Source organism: Chroicocephalus ridibundus, chromosome 4 (genome assembly GCF_963924245.1).
Source record: "Chroicocephalus ridibundus chromosome 4, bChrRid1.1, whole genome shotgun sequence".
Lineage (NCBI taxonomy): Eukaryota > Metazoa > Chordata > Aves > Charadriiformes > Laridae > Chroicocephalus > Chroicocephalus ridibundus.
In genome coordinates this window covers 52,153,338-52,173,739 of record NC_086287.1, presented here as the reverse complement: position 1 = coordinate 52,173,739, position 20,402 = coordinate 52,153,338, and the positions used below count along the sequence as shown (strand labels likewise).

Genomic DNA, 20,402 nt, shown 5'->3' with positions numbered 1-20,402 from the left:
AGCAAAAGATGGTTCTCCCCAGGGATTCAGCTGAGCAGCTGGGAACAGAGAGCCTATTCCAGCCTTTCCCGGCAGGATGGACATTTTTATTTCCTAAGCAGGGTTGGATGAGCCAGCAGTAACAATGCTGCTGAAGCAAAGCCTGAAATGCAACTCCTACTAGTGGATCTGAACTGCCAGCAAACTTACAGCTCTGAGGTTTGATAGTGTGGGCAGAGCTTCTCAGTTCACAGAAATATTTTAAAATGACATTTTCCTAAAAAAAAACCCAACTATGGGCTCCTTTTGCACATCCTCCTACCAGCTGCAGAAACCTACCTATTTGCCTCACTTTGACAGCCAGTAAAAACATATATTTAAAAGGAGTATGTGCCTCTCTTTTGCTCTCCTCCTCCCAGCTGCAGATTCATATACTGCTTTCCTGTTTTCAACCATGACCTCATAAATATAATTAACCCACAGAATATCACATTTTTCCCTATACCAGCTGTACTCCGACTGCTGAACCCTGCCTCATTTCACCATTCTGAGTCATGATATCATGATATTCAGTTATATATAAGATATATGTCATCTTTTCCCTTTGCCTTCCCAAACTGTAAATTCCTCTTTCATTGTTCCCTGAAGCAGAAACCAGAGCTGCGTGCTATTCTTACTCTTATTGCCTTATTGTCACTCTTAGTGGCAAGATAGGTAATAACAGACAGAGTACAGCAGTAGATAGATACACGTCAGCAGGTGTAGCTAACATAGAGCAACAGCAGATACATGTCAGAGGACTGACCAAGTTCTTGAATTCTTCGCAACAAGCCAAAAGATAATGACAGAAAATTAATTTTCTAGTTTATCTTCACATTCTCGACTCTGCTATTCCTTCTTCCATAATTTTAGTAGTGTATCTGGGACTGAAAGCTACCACAAGCAGGCAGCTGAGACTGCTAGCCTAGGAGGAAACGCATAAATAGTACAGAGCGGTACTCACATCTCTCATTCCAGGCACTACCACTGGCGTAACAGAAACATATGTCTTTACCACATAAAAGAATATACTGTGCTGCAGCCATACGGGACAATGTAAAAGCCTCTAGAGGCCAGTACAACTTAGAGGACCACCGAGTCCCTGTCAGCTCTGTGCAGATGACAGAAAGATATCCACGTTGTCAAATGACAATATGAGAAAGGATATGGCTTGGCATATGTTCTGTCTACATTTACAGCTTCGATATTCAAATGAAGAATAAAAGTATTGGGTTAGCTATTTCTTGTGAAAGGACCTGAAATAGCACTGAAGAACTTCGGTCTCAAGTCCTTGAAAATGAAAGTCAGTCTTTCCAGTTTGAGGGATCTGTCAGTAAAATCAAACTATGGAATGACCTTCTTTCTTTCTGTTTCCTTTCTATTTGTCTTTGGTTTATATCCTGCTCTAGAACAGTTTCGTTCTTCAAAGTATTATACTTTCTTATGTACAAAAAGAACAGACTTTCCCCACTACGAGCATAGTACATTTGATACTACAAATGCCCAAATCACCCTGTAACTTGCTGACAACATCCTGATGGAACATGCATTTTCAGCATTCATCCTAAATTTTAGACCAGAACTGTAAGGAACAGAAATATGAAGGCAAAGATCAGAAAACTGCTCTTGAGCTATGTCTGTGATGGAGAGGCATCATTAGGAAGGAAAATATAGGAGTGTGAGCCCAGGGACCTTACCAGAAGATCCTTCGCTCATAGAAAATGACTTCAGTAGCTCTATAACCAGCTCAGAAGCTCCTTTCAGTGTCTCCTACTTCATCAAATAGCCTATTTCCTCCTCAGCTTCACCTGCAGAGGAGAGTCTTATAGTTCTTTAAGATCAACAGCTGAAAAGCACTACGGATAAGCATTACTTCACTACTTTTTCTGCACTGAGCAGTGGAGTCAGCACAACTTACAAAAGCCAGTCAACTGCAACAAGCAAACTGATGTCCTGGGTAGGGAGACCCACTGCAGTAAGGATCAGAAGCATAGTGACAAGTCCCGCGCTGGGAATACTGGCGGCTCCAACACTTGCAAGGGTGGCGGTCAAACTGCCAAAAAAATCAAAACCAAAAATCAAATGAGGGTAGCAGGAAAAGTAACATACATTTTCATTGCATACTCATATGATCATTAGGAAGGTCTTATTTTTAACGAGTTCTTCCCAGAAAACTAACTCAGGCTCAGGCCATAGTTTTCATGCTTGTTTCTCCAAAAATATTTATTAGTGGAGGTCAGATCTATGGGGTTTGTTCTGAGAGTTGTAAGAGAGTTTTCTGAGAGTTTTAAGTTCTGTAAGTTGGTTATGACATTCACATCTTCGGCCTGGTGCTGTTTTCTGAACTCTACTAACACATTCAGGGTTTTGAATCCCGAGTTTTGATCATCCAGACTTGCTGAAGTTTGGTAGCTACAAGTTCAATTTTGAGGGTGGTTCATTTCTGTTTATTTATGCTACATGAAGATTGAATTGTGAGGTAATGGCTGCAAGAAAATGGTTGTTATCAGATACAGAAGAGTAAAAGTCTTAGTATCCAAAATTCCTACAGTACAAGCCAGAGGTGTACCAAGCCTAGATACATTTCATTATCTAGGCTTGGTACACCTAGATGAAAAAGCAAAATTCATCTGACTGTTTCATAAAAACAAACCTGCCTTTGTTCTTGCCTCTCATTTTTTGATGAAGACCAATAGAGTGAATGTCTGTGCTCTGAATGTTTGTAAGAATACAACACAGACTATAACAAATATCAATATTGTTGGGCAATCCTATGAAGAATGGAAAACAAATTTGTCAGAGAACAAGCCAAGAGGAGGAAAACAGGGAAGAGAAGGAGAGGGAGAGAGAGGAGGAGATGGAGAGAAAGGAACAAGGAAAGAAAAAGTTCTCTCTGTCCTCTTAAACACAGAGATGAATAACACGGTTGTACTTCTGTGGGTGTACCCAAAATATCTGAAAGCGTTTCCAAAACAGAAGTAGGGGAAAAAGGTCTCTGTGGGGGAAATCCTCGGCCGTTAGCCACAGAACTAATCTGTGAGGATATCAGTCTGATTTAGAGCTGGCAGATGTCTGGGTCTGACCCAGACAATCCAGGTTGCAGTGTGTTTGTCAGGTGTCTGGGTTAGAGTGCAACCTGGTCTATGAAATACCCAGATAGGTCCAGCAGGTATGCACGGAGGATGCTCTGCTCTGCCATCAGGCTCTGCACGTGGTGCCAGAGCTCCTCAGGCACTTCCAGCCTGAGCTGGTAAGTGATTGCTTCCAAGCTCTGTAAGGAAATGCTCCTGCCAACCTTCCCACAGCTGCAGGGGAATGAAGTCACCACTGTTTGGGCCTATAGTTCCACAGATCTTCCTTTTTCCCTTTTTTAAAAATGGGGGTTATGTTTCCCCTATTGCAGTCAGTGGGAACTTCACTGGACTGCCACGACTTCTCAGATGTGATGGCTAGTGGCTTAGAAGTTTCATCTGCCAGTTCCCTCAGGACCCATGGATGAGTCTCATTAGGTCCCATGGAATTGTGCACCTTCAAATTCCTAAGATGGTGTTGAGCCTGTTCTTCTCCTACAGTGGGCATTTCCTCCTTCTCCCAGTCCCTGCCTTTGCCTTCTGCAACTTGGGTGGTGTGGCTAGAGCACTTACTAGTGAAGACCAAGGCAAAAAAGTCATTGAGTACCTCAGCTTTAATTCTATTTGGGCTTTAGCTCTCCTAACCTGGTCCCTGGCTGCTCAGACAATTTCTCTGTATTCCTCCCAGCCTACCTGTCCTTGCTTCCACCCTCTGTAGGCTTCCTTTTTGAGTTTAAAGTTTCTCCAGGAGCTCCTTGTTCATCCATGCAGGCGTCCTGGCATTTTTGCCTGACTTCCTCTTTGTTGGGATGCATCACTCCTGAGCTTGGAGGAGGTGGTCCTCGAATATTAACCAGCTTTCTTGGGTCCCTCTTCCTTCCAGGGCCTTATCCCATAGTAGTCTACCAAGCAGATCCCTGAAAAGGCCAAAGTCTGCTTTCCTGAAGTCCAGGGCAGGGAGCTTACTGTGCACCCTCCTCACTGCTCTAAGGATCTTGAACTCCACCATCTCATGGTTACTGCAGCCAAAGCTGCCCTTCAGCTTCACATTCCCGACCAGGCTCTCCTTGTTGGTAAGAACAAGGTCCATCATAGCACCTCTCCTCATTGGCTCCTCTATCACTTGGAGAAAGAAGTTATCATCAACGCATTCCAGGAAACTTACCTAATTATTAGGTTGTCCCTCCAACAGGTATCAGGGTGGTTGCAAGTCCCCCATGAGGACCAGGGCTTGTGAACATGAGGCTGCTGCTATCTGTCTATACAGGGCCTCATCCACTTGGTCTTCCTGGTCAGGTTGCCTGCAGCAGATCTCCACTGTAATGTCACCTGTCGTTGCCCTCCCTTTAATCCTGACCCATAAACTCTCAGTTGGCTACTCATCCATCCCCAGGCAGAGCTCCATGCACTCCAGATGGTCATTGACATAGAGGGCAACACCCCCTCCTTGTCTCCCCTGCCTGTCCTTCCTAATGACCCTGTATCCTTCAGGAAAGCCCGTCCTTCCTAAAGAGCCTGCAGACCCTATACTTCATGAAAAGAAGAACTAATGGTTTTCTTACAGATAGCCCAAAGTTGCTGCCTGCTTAGTAAATGTGAGTCACAAAGCTGACTACACCAGATTTGAAACTGTGAGATCAGGAAGAGGTAATGGGCCAGTCCCTCAGAGGAAGAGAAGAGGCATAACTTGGGTTCAAGCCTACTAAATCTCTTGGACAACAGCTGATTCCTGACTTCAGTTTCCCTGGTCTCAATTTAGTTTAATATGTGGCATCTGTGAAATGACTGATTTCATTCTCAGCAGCAAATATGCATCATGCAGATCTAGCATCTGCCTTCATTAGAAGCAGCCCTGAGCCTTTTAGAAACCTTGGCTTTAAGATTTCAGGGGTTGGGGCAGGAGGGAAAGAAATGGAAAATGTGGAACTAGTATAGCTGGGCAAGAAATATAGAATTAGACATCCCTTTGCAGGACTTTCTTTAGTGTTAAAAAGGTTTAGTAAAAAAAATGGTGGGAGGGTGAAAACTACAGGAAAAAGGCAAACTTGGCAGCCTTCACTTGTGGTTTCCATTTTAACTATTCAAAATATTGGTCCTGGTGTCTTCATCAAGTTTTCCGTTTTAAATTAACTTTAGCTGCAGCAGTCATAACTTTGCCATCGCTTTTTTTTAGTCACCCTACCTAATAAGTCTTAAAACTCCATTACAGTAAACAAGTTTCAATCACTCTTATCAGTTTTTAATGGGTACTTTCCTTTGTCCTTCCAGATAATCAGCTTAGTCCTAGGTAGGACAATTTGATATGAAAAGACCAGAGCTAATATTTGCTGGGTTAGAGATAAAAATCCGAGTATCCAGACCATGCTGCAGGCAATCTCACCCTCAGGCTGGGATATTTTCAGTCCATTTTGTTCACCAAAGTCACAGAAAAAGAACAGGCGAACATAAATACATGGATACATTTTTAAGGTACAGTTTTTCCATCCAATGTATATAAACAGACACATTCTAAAAAGTTAATGCCCCATATATCACTTGTAGCGACCCTCTATACTGAAAAAGGCATTGCACTCGACAGAGAATGTGGTACTTCACATTGTATTGTCAACTGCAAAACTGGTGTAAAACATTATCAACATGCACTAAAGCTGCACATGATAGAAAATGCATGTCACCAGAGAACAAGGACCTATGTATATGACATTCCTTTGCATATCACTATTAGAAATCCATGGATTTCACAGTGAGTCCCACAGCTACTGAGAAAACATCCAAGCCGAAGTTTCCCATTTTACAGTCTGTAGAAACAAAGCCTACAGTACTGACCTCACAGTAACTATCTGGCCTCCGTCCAGCTCAATTCCATTCATCTGTGCTATGAAGATGGCAGCCACAGCTTCATAAAGGGCAGTTCCATCCATGTTAATAGTTGCTCCAACAGGAAGAACGAACCTTGTTACACGCTTATCAATGCCTAGATTTTCTTCAAGACACCGGAATGTGACAGGTAATGTTCCAGCACTGAAGGAAAGAAAGTAAAAAAGTAGAGAAGACATAACTACAATATAATGTATATATGTAAGGGAGCAAAGTCAGAAATTCTGCTATCATTGTTTAGATTTCCTACTTCCACTTTCTGCTATGATTCAAGCCGGTTTTAGCCAATTTTTAAATTAAGCCTACATTTAGCTGGAGGTGGAACTGAGGCTAAGACATTAACATGACTTAAAGTAGGGATTAGAGCTTGAGAGAGTATAGATGATTTTTTTCAGACTCATTTATGAATTATTTCTTGCATTTTGTTCAAAAAAGATGAGTTCCAGATGTTTTCTGATGGACAGAACTATGAATGTAGAGACAAATCCTAAATTTCTTTGATTGTGAATTTGCTCTGGACAAACCAGTGTTGCATTAAGGAATGAAAATGCCAGGCAAAAAGATACAACCCATGGAGTTCCCAGATACTGGAGGACAGGAAAGGACATGAAACACAGCTGGAGGACAGGAAAAGATGAGAAAGACGGATGGAAGAGGGGAACAGCTCCTTGCACAGATCCACAGTGACTTGCCTTCGTGGGAATACTTCAGGCTATTACATTTACTTGCTCAAAATAAAACACCTTTGTCAAAAAATACTGATGAAAACAGAACATACTCTTTCTTCCCTGTTGATGCAAATATCTTCTGCTTTTTCCCTTCCCTAGCAGGTCTGCCTGCCTTGGGCAAAGGACTTGCCACAACAAACATGAAACCCAATACAGGAACATGTTTTGGTTCCTTAGTTTTCTGTGTTATCTCCGAGGTCAAGTCCACCAGAAAATGAAGTTGGTTGTTGCCTGAGAAGCTGTTCTGAATAGAAAGCTGACCTGGGGATATTCCTTTTAATTGGTGTTTCATACAGACGCAGATGGAGCACATATGTTGTGGTTTATTTGCTTTTCTTCAGCTGAAGTGGCAAATTTCTCAAAGGTTTTCGCTATTGTGTCCCACTAATTCTGGTGTCACTGCCCCTACAAAAATACTAGCTTGCTCATAGAAGACTAAAGGACTCGACTCAGATTTTCTCAGATAAATATTCGCAGCATAGTGTTGCTAGTGCCTTGCAACTTCAGGGCCTTTCCAACTCATTCATTCATCCACTACCGTAGAGATGCTATTGGGTACAAAAAATGTAATCTTTCCATTTTACCAATAATTAAACCATGGAAAACGGTGATTAAGGAATGACTGAGATACCTAACTATAAAAATGTAGTTTCATAATAAATGTAGTTTCATAATAAAAGTCCTAGGATATCTGGAACAAGCACATGAGGCTGACCTATCTTGCATGGAATCTGTGGAAAACTCAAACGCTTCTGGACTGGCAGATGCCTGAATCACTTCCTAAATGACTCCTCTTGTCCCACATCTATGGAAACACGAGTTAGAAGATATGAGCTTTTAGATCCCCACCTTGCGCTCACATGACCGTACCATTCTTTGTTCACAGAGGAGATTTTTTTAACAGATGTTGATAAGCGAGATACACAGTACCAATCATTTGTGTTCTAGCATCTTTACAAATATATTTGTAATTATGATTTATTTTACTATGGTTTTAATGAAAGGTAATCAAATGCTTAATATTCTGTGGGTTTAGCCACACCAGAGGCAATTAATACTTTGTAAAAACAATGTAGTAGATTGTCTTGTAAGTTACTCTAGCAGCTATATTTATAGCAGACAGTACAATATATCTAGTGAGTCATTAACCAATAACTACTATGCAGTTTTCAAGTCAGTCCCAGGATCACTTTGCCTCCTACAGCAAAAATATTCCCATATCTTATTAAAAGAAAAATAGAATAAAAAATGTAGTTCACTTACACACATTGAAACTCAGTCAGCTAAGATTCTTTTTCTTCAGAAATACAAGTCCCACCTTACCTTTACTGTTACAAATCAGATCACTGGCACAAGATGTGTACCAGCCATTGACTACCATTGTTGCAATGAACCCCAGTGGGCTCAGCAGGCAGGGACTATGCAAATATCTTCCCTCTTCAGCTCTGCCACCATGAGGAAGGACAGGTGGGCAGCCCAGGGAGACAAGGTTTCTTTATTAGAAGAGCACAACGTGTAGATGCTTTCCATGGTTCCTCAGCCTGGCCAAAGAGCTTTAATAAGTCCCTGAATAGGAAACATTTGCAATTTCCAGAGGTACCACATTAGATCATATGATGATGACTGTTGTCATGCGGTCCCTTGTCTGTGTTGCTATGAACCGGTCTACTTCTGTTCAGCCAGTAATTTAGATCTGGATAGCAGTCAGGTGGTAAAGCTAGTATCCAGGTAAATCCATATGCTGGACTCACTTAGAATCCCCTAATTTTTTCCACTTTGGTACTCCAGCAGAAAAACATTACTTCATGCTAAAAAAAAATGTTGTGTATGGACACTGTAAATTTTGTATTGAAAATCTAAGTGGAAACTCAAACACTTCAATGAACAAAAGCCTTAGGGAAAATTGTGGTTTATTGAAACTCCTGGCCTGACTATATCTCCTATAATCCCGCATTGTTTATCACAGAGCCACAGAATTGTTGAGGTCCTCTGGAGGTCACCTATTCCAACAACCCTGCTCAAGACAGGAGCAGATAGGGGAGGTTGCCCAGGACCATGCCCAGACAGGTTTTGTTTATCTCCAGATGGAGACTCCACAACTCCTCTGGGCAACCTGTGCCAACATTCAACCACCATCACAGTAAAAAGATTTTTCTTGTGTTCAGATGGGATTCTTGTCTTTCAGTTTGTGCCCACTGCCTCTTGTCTTGCCACTGGGCACCACTTCCTTCATCTTCTCTGCACTGTCCCATCAGATATTTATGCACATCAGTAAGGTCCCCCCAGAGTCTCTTGTTCAACAGGGAAGAAGTTGTCCAGCGGAATCATTTGGGTTGACCCAAAGAGGCAGATTAATTACAGTTCTTTCAGGGCATTCCTGAAATCAAGACCGCTCAGTTTTCTGATGGTCAGTTTTGAACTACGCTTTTTTTGTTTTCACGTTTTTAATTAAAATGGAAGATTAAATTTTCTTCAGAAATAAACATTTATTGAAGAAAAAATATCTTTAAAATTTAAATGAAAACTATTTTCAGTGGAAGAGCTGACTGCCCCAGTGCAATGCGTCAATTTATTACTGAGAGCTGAGCTGCCTACACACTTTGTTGAGTCTGTTCTGTGCATTAGCATCGAGTCTAAAATGCTCAGCTCTTCAGTGAAGTCCCCTTACTCTGCCAAACTGGATGAAAGAATAAAATGAGAGGTTTTTTCATTTCTTTCTTGAAACCTAGCACTGTTTCATTTTTTTTCCCCAATGCAACGAGACTGCTCTTACCATGCTTTCAAAATAAATAGAGTTATCATTGTTTCCTAGTTGAGGAAATAAGTACAGAGTTAACACAATTTGCACAAGTCATTTGGCCAATGTCAGAAAAGAAAACAAAACTGGGTCTCCCAACTCTCTGCAGCTGTCTGTACAACCTCTCTAAAAGATACCAAACATGTGTGGTTATTTTTATTTATTTCAACATGGCTGAATTAAAAATAGTTTTTAATCAATGGCATAAAATGATTTTGCAGTGAAGGTCAGAACACCAAATGTATTATCTCTAAACAGCAGCTAATAATCTGCAAAAAAATAAAGCAAGCTGTTATTTCTGAAGTGTACCTGGAAGCTGTGCCTAGTGCTGTGATCCATGCCTGGAAAATCCCAGCAAGGAATGAAAATGGACTTTTCCTTGTTATCACAAAGTAGAGCAGAGGCAGGAAGATCCCTCCATGGATGAGAAGACCCACAATCACGGTGACCATGTACATGCCAAGTTGCCTAGCAACTACCTCTAAGTCCTTGATTGCAATGATTTTTCCACAGATGAGGCAAGCAATGCCCAAAGGGGAATACCTGGAGAAAAAGAACAAGCATAGACAGAACTAGTCTCTGCAGTGTACTCATAAAAATTGTGCTCAATTGAGCATAGACTGGAGAAGAGTAGGAGGATCATCTTTTACAAAATAATGGCCATCTCCAGCAACTTCCTCACCTACTTCATTTTACTCCATTCCATCAAATGGAATATGCATTTCCTGAACAGTTTTTGATCCTGAAATAACATCATACAAGATGTTACACAGGCTTGGATCATTATGAAGGGTGGTGTAGTATTTGTTCTTAATCCATAACTCTTGCAGACCGTTGCTTACACATTTTCAGAAAGTTGCATTACTTGTTTCATTTAAGCTATTTGTTAAATGAATTGCTTTTATCTTGAAGGCTGCAAATGTTTCCATTATGTTCTTTCAATAATTTGGACAAATTCATTTTAGTTTATACAATCTTCATTAATTATGTGCTTTCCTACTTAGGGCAGGGTTTTTGTCATCTCAGCCATGTGATTCCCTGATGGCATAAATGGAACTTTTAAATAGGATGATAATGGTAGCACAGTTCGATAATAAAAAAAAAAAAAAAAAAAAGAAAAATTGAAATGAAGGGATATTATTTAAAAAACTTAATAATCAGCTATAGTGAAAAATGCCAGACAGAAGACAATATTTATACTTATAAGTATAAATAATTTTAAGTGACATTAATTTTCTCTATCTGTTCTATAAAACTTAAATTGGGAGAAAGTAATGTGTGTAACATGTGGAGAAACAGTAAACAAAATGCCTCTCTGAAAATAAATGGTAATGTATATTTTCAAAACTGATTAGTGATTTGGATGCTTAATTAAAGACAATACAAAGGTAACTGACTTTCAGAATAAAAGTGCTTCATGTTTTCTGTAAGAAACTCTCATGGTCTCTCAAGCAACGTGCCCCAAACCTGGAGAGCCCTTAGTCACTTGAAATGCAAGGCCAGCTGTTATACCAGTTATCATAAAAAGCCATGTTCCAATGAACTTGACGAAGCATTTTTCTTATAAAGAATTACATGGTGTCAGAGCCAGATGTCTGATTTGTTTTGTGTTGCAATGCCATGCTCCTGAGAGTCTGGAGTTGCCACGGGAGTTACAACACTCTGTGCAGAGAAATCACAAACCAAACAAAATGTGACTGCATAAAGAAGTGCATTTGTCTTTATAAACACACATAAAAACCCCGCTGCTTCTGGCCACAATAATTCTTTAAAAATTGCACTCAGAGATGAACAAGTGGAATTCCCAAAATCAATGTCCTTTCTCACAAAAAGAGAAATAAAAAGCATTTCAGTTACAAATAAAAATTTACAGTTAATGTCTTAAACTTGAATGATTTCCTGACATTGCAGCACTGACTACTACAGAAAATTTATACTCTAGGCAAGGTATTCTGTCTTGGGTGTACCAACTGGTGCTAAGTGAAGTAGGAGTGAATTCTAGCTCTTGGAGTGTTATGAGAGTATAGTCACCATCTCTCTATAGAGTCAATAGCAGCAGGTTACATTAACTATTGAAAGCAGCAGTGAATAAAAAAACCCTGTGTTTTTATGCAGCAAGATCACCTACCAAAAAAAGCAGAAGCATAACAGGAATGCAGAGTCATTGCTTCAAGTTTTTTCTTTGGTTTCTACACATTTTCACATCGCTGCTGCTATCTGCATCACTCTTGTGTAACAGTCTCCCTTTGAAACACTGATAATGCTGAAGACTCGTGCCTCAGGCACCCTGCTCCCTTTCCTATAAACTGTGCCTATCTACAGCCTCAGAGAAGAGGCATACTGCAGCCTTGTAACTCAGGAAATCACTTCCAGGGACACCAGGGAATCATGGGCAGCAATGAGCCACGATACGTGTGTTTTATTGGAGTAGCTATTTTTGCTTTCAAAGACCTAGGAGCTACAAAACACAGTTGTACAGTGCCAAACATAGCAATGGGTTTTTATGTTCTGAAAAACTGGTTTTGTGTGATATGGCCATGCTTGGCACTGCATACAAATAGCTCTGGGGAAGCCCTTGGAAGAAAGATCTCAAAAAAAAAAAATAAAGAAAAAAAAAGAGAGAATCCCTTTCCATCCATAAATGTAAACAAGGGCTCAGTCTTAATTGGGTAAAGTCACTCCCTTGAAGGCACTGCTATTACGAATAGGTATAGACAAGACGGATACCTTCTTCCAGTGACCCCATTGCAGTGAGGCTGTAAGACACAGATGCTGCAGAAACTATGGGTGGAGGGACGACACGTCACTGAAAACCACAGGAATTTTATTTGATGGTATTTTTATTACAGAAGACAGTGAATAAAGTGTGTCTCCAGGCTTCTTTGTAATTATACCTCCTAGCTAATACGGTGTGATTATGCAAACCTCCCAGGAAAATTTAGATGTTCTTATGTAGGGACTTGCTTGCTTAGGTGTCCTTCTATGCAATGAACTTCCATAATCAATGTGGTATTTGAACGCCTTTGCTGGTATCTGCATGCCTTGGATTTCAGTAAACAAAGAACAGAATACCTTCAGAAATACTTCAAATTGCGTCCTAAATAATCCTCACCAAATAGAAATAATGCTGCTGTGGTTCACAGAATCACAGAATGGTTCGGGTTGGAAGGTACCTTAAAGATCATCTAGTTCCAAGCCCCCTGACCTGGGCAGGGACACCTCCCACTAGACCAGGCTGCTCAAAGCCCCATCCAACCTGGCCTTGAATACTTTCAGGGATGGGGCATCCACAACTTCCCTGGGAACCTGTTCCAGTGCCTCACCATCCTTACAGTAAAGAATTTCTTCCTGATGTCCAATCTAAATCTACCCTCTTTCAGTTTGAAGCTGTTACCCCGTGCCCTATCATACCACTCCCTGATAAAGAGTCCCTCCCCATCCTTCCTGTAGGCCCCTAACATACCTGTAGGTTCTAACATACCTGTCACGGCTTTAAAAAATGAACTATTTAGTTACATTATTTACTAACAAACTGTGGTCACTATATGCTATATTAGGGTTTTATGAGGTTTTTTGAAATCTTTTTTTGTTCTAAAAGTTAGAACTTCAAACTTACCACATGATCATAGTCACTAACTTCATTACAATCTCATTCAGGATGTTGAAGAAATCCACCATCATCTTGGCCTGTTCTCCCATTTTCCCCATAGCAATGCCAAAAGCAATAAAGAATCCTATCAAACCTATTGGGAAAAAATTGTAAGACAAAAAAACCCCAAGTTAAACCAAGTTTTTTAGGATGTTTTTGTGCCTAGTCAATCTCTTGATACTACCTGCTAATCCAGTTTTCAAAACTATAGTGTATTATACATCTCTTGGGACTTTTTAATATGGACTCACTCTCAGCTTTCATGATCACATTCAGAACATCTTTTATTCTTCAATATTTTACTAAATCCTAATTTCACAGCACAACTATGGTTTTTTTTTTCTTTTTTCCTGAATTGATCTGATCATCAAAAAAATACCTATAGCGTAATTTTCTCAGTGCTATGCAATTATTAGAAACCTCATAGCCCCTGGCAAGTGGGAGAGGCCGCACAGCGCCATATCATGACTCTGCTTTGTTGCTAAAACAGTCACTAGAGACCAGGAGTGTTTTTCCCAAGCTTTACGGAAGTCCCTTGACAGATTCAGCCTACAGACTAGTCAGTCCTGGAGTACAGAGAAAGGCAAAAGTTGCCCCAGAACATAACTTTTACAGGCCAGGAGTATTCCAGTTAAATGAAGAAGGTGGGGGTGGGAGGAGAAGGTGGGTATTGCACTTTAAGCTAAACCACAGAACTCCCATTAAACAGACTAACCACACTGAAACCAGCTATCAGTGGATACATAATCATAGAATTCAATGTGAGTAACATTTGGCTCCTAAATTTAAATGCTAAGGTGTGAAAGTCTGGAGTATTGGACTATCAGTGTGAAAAACCAATTTAGTGCATCTGTCATGTATTACTTTGGAGCTGTGTCTCCAATGCTAAGCTTTACTATCCGGCAATTTTCAGTGCCCAGAGTGGGTTTATTAACTGATAGTGATAGATTGTTTGAAACTTCAGCCATCCTTTGAAGCTAAACTTTCAGTCATGATATGAGTTCAGTAACAAATGTGAACTCAGTTGGGTAATTCCAAAGGAAAAACCCATGAGGACACAAAAGCATTCAAGCGAAGGGAATTTCAGCTCTGGGAAAAGACAGGCTGTCCCATATCCTCACACTGGGTTTAGCAATTTCTTCCTTTTTTTTTTTTTTTAATCCAATCTCCTGGATATAAAGTCATTCTCATTCTATAGCATAAAGCTATCTTTGTTGAGTCCCTTGAATAGGGAAGTGAAGTGTATGTTTGTGTGCTGCAGAGCATGGAGAAATCATAGTATGATGAGAAGCTTTTCAGTCAAAGACCAAGTAACTTCCTGGAATTCAGACTCTGCATCAGAAAATGTTAGTAGGTGGTTTTGTTCATTAATTCCAAACGAGCTGCTACATTAGTCATAAGAGTCGGGTTGGTTCACATTTGCAGGAATTTGCCCAACATTTTCACTTCTTCATTCAAAACCAAACTACACCAAACCAAACGAAATAACTCTGCAACATTTGAGAGTCAGTGGTTAAAATACTACAGCAAATCCCCTACCTAAACTGTGTATTCCCTTTCTGTAGGAATTGTATTCAGCCTTCTAGTTCTTTTCTTATCCATGACAGAGCCTGCACGAAACAAGTCGAGTACTAAATGTAATGCATCTCTCACATTAGAAATACTGTTTCATTTTCATGCATAAGCAGAGCTCCAGGAGAGAAAAAAGAAGGTGAGGGTAACAGCATGAGCAACGAGCTGCTGCCTCACGCAGGGTGCAAAATGCCAATTTGCAGCTTTGAAAGGAAGTGGCTCCTCTGCCCACAGATGTTGAACGGAAGGAGGAGTTGTGGAGGCAGACAGAATACAGTGGCTCCTGGCTCTTGTAGATCAGGCTGTTTCACAGAGAAACAAATCATCCCTGATCAGCTTACTGATGCTATCTCCCCTACATATAAGCAAAGCAGCCACTCCCAACCAACCCACCAACGCCTGGAAAAGTTCTGCCCGCACAGCAGCCACTGCGTCAGCAGGAGCAGCTCATCAGCTGTAAGGAGTCTATAACGGGCCGTTTGCTCCTAAAAAGTGATGGTTAGACAAAGCAGTGGTTTAGATACTGTCCCAGTTTGAGGATGACACCTATAAACACAGGTGTCAGCCTGGACATGCTATCACAGCGTATGTGTATCTTCAAGCATAGGCGTGCCAATGAGGCCACAAATTGAGGGCTAATTTATGGCTAACTTCACCAACGTCAAGAAAGTAAGAAGGTGAGGGGGTGCACTCCTCTCTGGGCTGACAAACAGTGAGTCTAGGCACAGAGGAGAAAATAAAAGTGGTGTGGCAGCTCTTTGCTCCCCCATGCCCCTGCCCCAGTCCAAACAGGTGCTTCAGGAAGGGGTAGGAGATAGGCAAAGCCTTCGTACCACCCCCACTTGCTGGCTTGTCCAGACAGGATGGCATGATGGCAGTTATTCATAATTTGTAGCTGGTAAAGGTCAGCAGCCAAGATGAAAAAATGAGGGAGTTGTGACTCAGAGCTGTGTCAAGCCTCTCTGGGATTTTTTTTGGGTGGTGCAGTTAACACCCCACCTCTCACTTCAGGCTCTGCCTCAAGCCAAATTCTAGTTCACCATGCATGAGACACCTACTGGAAACAACTGAGCTCGAATTCGTCGGGGGGTGGGTAAAGCACTGGCCCTTGAAGTTCTCCCCCATACTGTTTTGCCAATATGTGTTAGTATTAGTCTAGGTAGTCTGCTTCCAGGATGAAAGGATATTTTGGGTACCTCCTACGTGCCTCCCCACCGTACTCCAATTAATACCTGCAAAGGTGCCAATCCAGAATAATTCACTTGATTGTTTCTGTGATACAGTCATATTTCTAGTAAAACTATTAGATTTTCACCTCAGAGACCAATGGGCAGCCAATAATTGATAATCTTTGATGATTATTTGGGGAGACTAAACTTGAACTGAAGAGCAGATCATGCAACATTGGTTACCCAGTCACAGCCAAAACTGTGTCATACATATAACATACATATTTGACAGGCAAAAATTTTTCCTACCCAGGACATTCATGCCATCCTTAAATTCAAGTCCCTTCTTAATGACCAGCTGGGCTTCCGGTGGTGCTTCACGCACTGTCTCATTCATCATAGCAAAAGCAGAGTCTGTGACATTAGGCGGTTCTTCAATGGGTGGTGGCACCAGCACTTTCTTGGTGACAGTCTGGATCTGAACGCAATAAAAAGGGAGGATGAGAATGTAAACAGAGTGAATCTAATCCATAAGGGAGATCAGGAAATAATAAGAAAAAGAGTCTTCACTTGACATTCCAGGGAACTATATGTTTAAACGATTAGATATGCATTCCACTACCTCTTACCCCCTCCTCCAAAAATAAGTTTGCTTTTCAATATTTCCAAGTGTCACAAAGTCCTGAGAGTATTTCTCATGATTCTAGTATGAAAACGGCAATTACTTGTTCCTTACAACTACAATGTAACCTTTTGCCGATCATTAGTCCCTTTATACAGATGGTTCACAAATGGTGCTTCACAGATTGTATGTTACATGTTGATACCATTTATTTAGCACCAGAAGCCAGGCACTTCTAAGATCAGTCACAGCATCAGTAAGGCTTGTTATTCAGGATGGTCTGCCCAGCTGAAGTTATCATAGTTGGTTTGATGGTTAACTTGAATCCAACACTTCACTTGGTGACTGAGAGAGCTCAAAATGGAATACGCACGGTCCCCTGAGCTCTCTAATTATGAGCGACAGATAACAGAAAAATCATCAAAGCTGCCAGATACCTATTAAATCTTGCCAATTCAAAAAAGAAGACATTAGCATCTGGATGGATCTGGACCCCTTCTGGCACATGAAAGGCAGGGTAAAGGGAAACCTGGGAAGGAATGGTAGGGAGCGAAATGGACTTGAGTTTATGGCTAGGAAAAAAGGGAGGAAGGAGTGGAAAAAGAGAGATCTGTGACTTGCTGCTTTTAGAAGGGATGTTTTCCTCTCACTTCACACCTTGAACCTTTCCCCCTTCTTCACGGCTCTGGAACAGGGAAAATAGTCAGGAAGCTATGAGCAGTTTGCCATGGTTTTCCATCTGCTCCCTACCTTCCTTGTTCCTAGAAACATGTTTGAGCAAGGCATCAGAAATGGTGCATTAGCCTTTCAAAGAACATTTGCACCTCTTTCCTGTTGAGATGGACATTGTAGTACTATGGATGATGATCCAGATTCAATCCATATATTTTAAAACCATAAGATTTTAAAGTACTGTACGTCTTTTCTCTCAAAACCTGCTCTCTAAATCTAGAGAGGGGGATGTAGAAAGAAAACTTAAATAGCTTTGTATGAGAAACTCTTTAGTTGTCCTGAACAACTGAACATTCCTGCACATTTTCAGAGTTAAACTTTATCTGAGCGATGCTGTCAACACAGTATTTTTTTTATGTATGTGAGGTATCCAGATTGTAAGAACAGAGTCATAGAAATTAATAACATTAGACTACACACTCACAAATTCCACTACAGTCACTTAAGTCAAAGGTCTTCAGCCCTTCTTTGCACAAGGCCACAGTCACTAAAAATGCTGAGCCTAAAAGCAAGTTTAGATTCTGACAACAACATCTCAGGCCAGAAAACAATTTAAATGTCACTGTCATATTTATAGACGATAGTGTCATTCTCTTCCATGGCACATCTTAGGTCTCTGCTGGAATAGCAGTTTTCATTATAAATTAAGACTTTCTCACGGACCACACAAAAATTCAAGAGATCCTGAAATCCCATGATGGTTCAGAGTGCAGTTTGCAAATGAACTGTCTCAAAATTGCAGGCAAATCTCATCGTTGCTTTCTGCCTGGTCAAAAGGGAATGCAAGAAAACTTCCCCACAGACCACGGCTACACAGTACCATTGCTGTGCACCCTTCAAAATCATTCTTCACAGGATTTCTGCAAAAAATTGCTTCCTCCCAAGGCAACGTGGAGACACTGAATGCTCACTGAGAGAGTCTGTATAAATGTGAGAAGAGAAAATATATGCTGACACCACTAAAAGCAGTCAATTTTCCTTCTAAATAAAGAGACAAGTAAAGCCTAACTCTCTACTGAGTAGTTAAGGGATAATAGAAGGCACAAGTTCCATCTAGGAAGGAGCATGACTTTGCAAATGAAAGGTGGCTTTGTGGCAGAAGCTTTCACTTGCAATTAGCTTGGAATCTGGTAAAATCACACACTGGAAAGCAAAAAGCTCAGTACCTTTTTTGACTAAGTTTAAAAAACAATCAATGGCATTGGTGATCCGTAACTAGTGAAGTGACCTGAACATTGATATATCACACCCTGGAAAAGCAATATTAACGTCCCAAGAAAACTATCTGACATGCGTAGCTTAATTCTTCTTTCTTCCACTTTCTGTCCCTTTGTCGAGATATATGACCACTTTCAACCGTCCAGTAATCTAATTCTCCTCTCTTCCACGGTTCAAACGAGGGAAAGGAAGAAAAAAACATAAGCACCCTGTTCTCCCCTCACTTAGTTTTGCAAAAATACATTTCACATTACATGTGATGTTTAGCCACCCGCAGTTTGATCACATGACTGACATTCCCATGATGATTTGGAAACACTGAGAACATTCTTTAATGTTCTCTCTTTAAACCTCCAAGGACTATGTGTTTTTATGTGGAAGTCCATGGAATAAGTGAAGCAATCCAAGCACTTTTCACAGTTTAGGTTGCCCTCCATTCTTCCACCCTGCATGGCCTCTTCTCCCTTCACTTCACTTCATTCTTTGGCCGTAACCCCAGCTCCAGCTACAATGCAATTTCACATAGGAACACTTAAGAACAGGTTTGGCAACCAACGCTGTTTCATCAAAATAATAATAATAAAAAAAAGGTCTGCATTATTGGCAAAAACTTTAGCTGTATGGAAAAGCACCTTACAGAAAAGAAATATGCTTAAACAGAAAATTGAAAGCATGCATTTTTCATTTATTTTACCCCTCAAAGTGAAGCTGTTTTGATTAAGCATTGGTAAAAAGTTTTTAGACAAAAATATCTACCTACAGAGCAAGAAACACACGGTGCAAGCATCCTTCTTTCCCAGCATGCTTCAAACCTGGCCTGATGGGGCCACCTGTAGGTGGGTCAGCCACTTCATGGTATTATCCCTACCTAGTCTGGACTCCTAATACAGCAATAGAAGTTATGAGAGGTTTGGGTTTTGGCTTCCACTGTCGACCAGCTGGAATTAAGATCATCCATATATTACAAACGGGGCATTGCAGAACCATCAGCTCTGTAACTAATAACCAAGATCAAATTCAACCTGGGTGAAAGATCCCATAATTCATCAGCTGTTCAGCCCAAGCCAGCATTCATGACCACATATATTGTATAAAAAGTGAGGAAAAAACTAAAAACCATCTTCTTTAAAAAAAAGTTATGAATTTAAATAATAACTGCAACATAAACCAAAGCAGCTATAAATAATGTTCTTTCACTTACCTGCTCAAGACTTAAGACCTGTATTTCTCTTAGCATCATCATTTCTGTCATTCACCTAAACAATGGCATTAACTTTATAGACATCCCTGGTAAGTAAAAAATTTACCAAGGAGTAGAAGTATTTACCTGCTGAAAGCATGCTTGGACTAGATTTTCAGGAAACAGGTTTCGGATCAAATCCAAGAAAGCATCCAGACTAGATACTTCATCATTCTTCTTCCCTTGACCAAGCTGTTTCTTGAGTTTTGGATTCCCTGGATGGATGGCTAAAACTAAAATCACACCCAGCACAGCAGCAATTATAGTGGTGGACATGTAGTAGATCATGGCTCTTGTACCCAATCGGCCACTTGCTTTAGCATCTAAACCGGACAGTCCTGCAGGTGTTTTATTTTAAGAAACAAAAAAATACATTGAGACTCAATATCCAATTTAATAATCATCAAATAAAATCCTTTATAATTTGCAAAGTTTAATGACTGCCTACAGGTGCCTACTTTTGTCCTTGTGATATGCTCACCGCTAGATAGATTCCTGAAGCTTCTGTCTCCAGTTCTTATGTGAACAATGTCTGGTGCTACTAATTTGAAGAAAACCATTTAAGATTCCATCTAATTGCAGAGGAGGCATTGAAAAATAGAGAAGATATCATACCATCTTTTGCCCTTGATTGCTGCAAACAGGTCATAGTCTGGCTGACACCACAGCTTTAAGTAGGCGAGGCTCACTAATGTCATGTCATCTTATT

The 20,402-nt window shown here is 40.6% G+C and overlaps 1 protein-coding gene across 5 annotated transcripts in view; it reads right to left on the bottom strand.

Moving 5' to 3' along the window:
• Positions 1–20,402, bottom strand: part of SLC1A2 (solute carrier family 1 member 2) — a 98,260-nt gene that overhangs the window by 18,330 nt on the left and 59,528 nt on the right. For all 5 annotated transcript variants that reach the window (XM_063332305.1, XM_063332304.1, XM_063332302.1 and 2 more), the window contains 6 exons: positions 19,781–20,031; positions 16,191–16,359; positions 13,108–13,234; positions 9,801–10,034; positions 5,916–6,110; positions 1,937–2,071 (listed from right to left, as the gene is read on the bottom strand). In XM_063332305.1, coding sequence (XP_063188375.1) covers positions 1,937–2,071; positions 5,916–6,110; positions 9,801–10,034; positions 13,108–13,234; positions 16,191–16,359; positions 19,781–20,031 — 1,111 coding nt within the window. The remainder of the gene's footprint in view (positions 1–1,936; positions 2,072–5,915; positions 6,111–9,800; positions 10,035–13,107; positions 13,235–16,190; positions 16,360–19,780; positions 20,032–20,402) is intronic.